Below are 5,452 nucleotides of genomic sequence, written 5' to 3'. Positions count from 1 at the left end.
TAGAGTATATTTAATTCAGCTATTAGATAGTTACAATAAGATATTTGAGATTGAATAAGTTGTTTACTGTTTGTTATTAGTTGTTTAATTATTAATATTTGGTAAAACTATTCCTACCAAAAAAATATTTGGTAAAACTATATTTACCTGTTGATGTTAGTATTTAAAATATCTAATATGAACATGTTTTAAATTAATAAACAAATAAATTATAAAATAAAAAATGTATTATATAAATTAATAAAAATAATTAAAATAAAGATAATAAAATTATAATTATTACTTGCAAATATGATTCGAATCTTCTAAATTGTTATAAACACATTACATGACCATCTAATATGATATTAACGGACTTTTTGATGTTTATTATTAACATATTAATCTAAAAATGAAATAAAGTATTTAAAAATAATATCATATTTCTTTTATTTTTAAAAGTTATTATTAATGCATAATAAAATTATATATAAATCGAAAACACGATACGAAATCAATATTAATCTGAACAAGTAAATATAATTATGACATGAAAGTTTTTAGGTTGAATTTGGATTTACTCCTTTTAACATAAATCTTAAAACGACACGACACGAACACAAAATTGTCAGGTGTAAGGCTAATAGCTACACTATAATGATTTATCTTGTTAAAAAAATATTATTAGTAATTTATATGTTTATATTATTAAAATATTATATTTTTTGATCTTATATTAAAATATTATATATATATATATATATATATATATATATATATATATATATATAATTGCTTTATCTTAAATACAAGTTGTCTTTTTAAAAAATGCATTTTGGTTTCGTCAATTTTTGTATTATTATTTCATTATAACCAAAAAAAAAAAAGTTTTAAAAAATGTTTGGAGGTATTTTTATTTTGGAAAATAATTAATGTCGTCAAAATATATATTTAATATAGAAATGAAGCTTAGCCAGCTCCATCTGTCAAACATCCAACATGAAGTCCACTTTATCCTAACCCACCTGTCCCTTTCGCCCACTTGCCACCTTTCTTATATCCCACTAAACCTCTTCTTTTCTTTTTTCGTTTTTTCTTATTTTCCATTTTCTTTATTATAATAATATAATTATTTGTTTTTATTCCCAATTTTGCCCTCAGCATTTGTTCAAAATCCCTCCCCCTTTTATATCGAAGAACAAAACCCCACTTTATCTCCTCTCTTTCTCTCTCTTTTTCTTGTCTAAATCTTCCATGGAAAAGGAAAATCCAGAGCCTTCAAACCCAGAACAAGAACAAACATCCACAGCCCATCATTTAACGATTCCACCTGGATTGAATCAATCCGAGTTCGATGAGTTATCCCCACTCATCTCCGAGTTCCACACCTACACAATAGGCCCAGGCCACTCTTCTTCTCTATTAGCTCAACGCATCAACGCCCCAAACGACATCGTATGGTCCATACTCCGCCGTTTCGATATGCCTCAGACCTATAAACACTTCATCAAGAGCTGCAAGGTGGACCCAGACTTCACAATGACTGTGGGTTCCACACGTGATGTTAACGTCATCTCTGGTTTACCCGCCGCCACCAGTACAGAGCGCCTCGACATCCTCGACGATCACCGCAAAGTCACGGGTTTTACTATCATTGGCGGCGAGCATAGGCTTAGGAATTACCACTCGGTGGCCACTGTCCACGGATTTCAACGCGACGGGAAGATCTGGACCGTTGTTTTGGAATCGTATGTTGTTGAAGTTCCGGAAGGGAATACAGAGGAAGATACCCGGCTGTTCGCTGATACGGTGGTTCGGTTGAATCTGCAGAAACTGGCGTCCGTCGCCGAAGGAGCAGCGCGTGACGCCGCCTCCACCTGATTTGAAGGAACACAACAAGGTTTTCCTTTTTTGTAATTTCCTCTCTTTCTATTTTGCCCTTTGTTTTTTCATATATTTATGGAAATTCCAAAAAAGCCCTGATGTTGAGGGCATTGCATTTGACTTGTGAATCCAGTAAGTAAAAGTTTGAAAATGGAATTATTAGTTGAACGCGAGGACATCACAGTCAATGCATAATATATACATATAGATAGATGTTCGATTTTTGAGATATAAGGACGGTTTAAAAATACCTCTAAATTGATTTTTTTTTTTTTTAATCTTGTATAGTTTTGGAGGATAATATTGTCTTTTCCGATTATTATTATTATTATGTTTTAAAATGTGAATAAATTCCAAAAAAGGGGGCGGAGATCTCGTATGGCAATTGTGCAAATGTTTATAAAGTTGAAATTAGAAGTAAGAAGTAATGATTAAATATGGTTACAATTAATTAGGAAACAGTGTAGAAGACGTCAACATGGAAATGGAAATGGAAAAGAGGATATAATTGATTAATTGGTGGAACGGAATCAATGATTTTTAAAGAAACAAATCAGAATAAAAATGACCAAGTTGATTGCTTCCTGCCTTTTCACTTGTTGCCTTTTTTTCTTTTAAGCCACTTGTTGCTGATTTAACATTACTATTAGATGGATTAACCCCAAATTGATGATTTAGGGTCTATTTTATTCAGTTTAGTCTTTTAATATCTAATAATTTTGTAAATAGAGCTTCAAAAAAAAGAAAAAAAATTGTAAATAGATGTCATGTTATACTTTCAAAAAAGTCAATTGCTATATATATATATATATATATATATATATATATATATATATAAAAGCTTAATATATTAATGGCCCTTTGAATTTCTCATCAGTCTCTTTCAAGGTGTCTCCTTAGTTTACTTTATCCTATAAGTAAAAAATCTCTCAATATGATGTGGCTCTAACTAATTTATCCTATAAGTAATAAATCTCTCACTCTTCATTAAATTTAGGTGCATGAGAAGGTGTTCTTTTCTTCTATTGCACATGAGAATGAGAATGTGTGCTTTTCTTGTATCGCATTTAAATCCCTTCATATTGCTTGAGAGATTATATTGTACTGTACAAACGGTGCACCACGTTAAAAAGGAAAAACATTAGATGTTTAATTAATTATTTTGTGACATAACATGGGAAATAATATTAGTATATGTGTTTAGGGATGGCAACGGCGGCATTACTCGACCCTAATGGGACTACCCGTACCCTATATAAAAGGGTATGGGACGGGTATGTGATCAAAATCATTACCCGTTAGGGTAATGGGACGGGTATGGGAATACCCCCCAGGGTACCCGGTACCCGTTATAAATTTTTTATATATTAAAAAATATTATTGTTTTTTAGATGTAAAATGTGAGATTTGAACCTAATTCTTTTGTTCTTCAACCATTGAGTGATATGACTAAGCTATTTTATTTTTATTGATTAAGGTTCAATTTGTTCAATTTTTAGATGGATGGTTTATTAAATTTATACTTTGTTAAATTGTAATATTTTTTATTTTATTTATTGATTCTTAACGGGTAAGGGTACCCGCGGGTACCCGTGAATTAAATGGGACGGGTATGGGATGCAAAAAGTATACCCGTTAGGGTAATGGGACGGGTACAGGTAGTTAAAAAATAAACGGGTAAGGGTTTGGGATTGACACTATTCGCGGGTACCCTACCCGTTGCCATCCCTATATGTGTTACTATCCTAGACAATCAAGAGCATTTGAAACAATGGGAGCTATCAAATCCAACTAAAACAGAGATACCATCCTTCTCTGACGCCTGGACTAATAGGCAGATCTCCACATCTAATTCAGATTATATAGATCTCTATAATCAAGGAAGTTTAGAGTGAGTAAGATATAATTTACCTAAATCACATCCAACGTCATTTGAGGGATCTAAGAACACTGATTTCATATAAATATGTCTAGAAATCTTAGAGTCAAGGTACATAAATGCACTTTTTGCATTACTCTCAATTGTTTATGCTTCACCCTATACATCTCTAACTTAGTCATTAGAGTAAGGTCCGTGGTCAATGTCCTTCCTATGACTATCTTTTTTTATCTTATCTCAAGTACTAGAGAGATTCCTTCAATCACATGAGTATTAATTCACATAATCACGATCAGATTAGTGTGGTGAACGTGTATCAAACTATAAAATGACAATGTCTCACAACAGAAAAACAATTTCATCTGTCTACTCCTAAGAACTTGGCCACTCCCGTGATGCCAGTAATGATCTTTGTCCCTTTCATTCAGATCGTACTAAAGATCAAGCGACGTATCAGTAATGCCTTAGATTCCCTTGAGCCTATTAACATGTAATTTATGGACTGAATCACCAGACAACCCTTTCATACCATGAGCATTGTACAACATGTCATAAATGAGTAGGTTGTAATGGTAGTTGAGTTGTATGATAAGTTGGCCGCAACAAAAGTGGGCATCAAACTAGAAAAAAAACCAAAGCTCCACTGCTTGCACTACTAGGTGGAACATGGACCACAATCATCCGAAAAAAAGGAATATACTTCGGAATATATTAGAGATGGTGCAAGGGGAAGGTCCCGTAATATACGTCCTCCCACCCCAAAGAGCCGAAGCAATCGATCGACCTCTATCATTCTCATCTTCATACAACAAAAGTAGCTAGAAGGAGTCCTTCGTGGATGACTACTCTCCCTATCGCTTCTTTGGAAAAGTGGGGAACAAGCAAAAAAGCTTCTCTAAGGGAAGGAGTACGAGGAACTTTCTCATTCTCATGTTGCACCAAAGCGTAAGATCCGAAAAACCTCAAGCGATTCCAGATCTTTTACGCCGTAAAAAAGGCAATCAGAAGATTTGATTCCATTGAACGGCTGAGTCGGGAAAAGAAAACATCAGCTCCAAGATCTCATAAAGATGGATAGGCAAAACCTCGAAGTACTTAAGTGTTGTCAAATAAAGTGAATGACAATTAATACCTTTAAACCAACAATAGCTAGCAAACCCAGATCATTCTCAGGTAAAGCCCATTGGCTTAAATCTTGTTCACTAGTTAGGACTTTGTCCGCCTCATAAGATCGATATGCAATGGCAATACAACGTATACTGCAAGCTGACATATCTTCAATAGCTCTCTTGAAAAATGTTGCCTAGAACCAGGAACAATATTAAGAAATCTCTAAGCAACCCTTCCTAACAAAGCACAAGTAGAAAATTGCCTAAAATGAGGAAAGTAGAACAAGACAACTATGATTAACTCTATTACAAATTTAAACCTCAGTAGGGAAAAACTTTGACCAACCTTTTCATCGTCCATTGGTATTATGTGATCATCTCCATCCATGTAAGCTACGCATGAGGACAGTACCATTTTAACAACCCCATTCTAGTGTATATGCACTTCAGAATTGGGCTACACAAAATGTAACAAAACTTTGAGAGTCAAAAGGTTGCTTCAATACAATAATGATACAATCACTTAGGATTATTACTGCAATAACATTATGGGTTGCAAAACCATAGAATTGTATTGGCACATGCTTACAGAGTCCCCATT

General features: G+C 33.5%; 1 protein-coding gene across 1 annotated transcript; it reads left to right on the top strand.

Moving 5' to 3' along the window:
* Positions 1–1,138: 1,138 nt before the first annotated feature.
* On the top strand, positions 1,139–2,036 carry LOC136234169 (abscisic acid receptor PYR1-like). Its single transcript, XM_066023950.1, has one exon. It carries the CDS (start codon positions 1,234–1,236, stop codon positions 1,858–1,860), a length of 627 nt encoding a protein of 208 aa, XP_065880022.1. The 5' UTR covers positions 1,139–1,233; the 3' UTR covers positions 1,861–2,036.
* The last annotated feature ends 3,416 nt before the right edge of the window (positions 2,037–5,452 follow it).

This window comes from Euphorbia lathyris, chromosome 6 (assembly GCF_963576675.1).
Source record: "Euphorbia lathyris chromosome 6, ddEupLath1.1, whole genome shotgun sequence".
NCBI lineage: Eukaryota > Viridiplantae > Streptophyta > Magnoliopsida > Malpighiales > Euphorbiaceae > Euphorbia > Euphorbia lathyris.
Note: the sequence above shows the minus strand (reverse complement) of the source record. Positions and strands in the feature narration are given on the sequence as shown.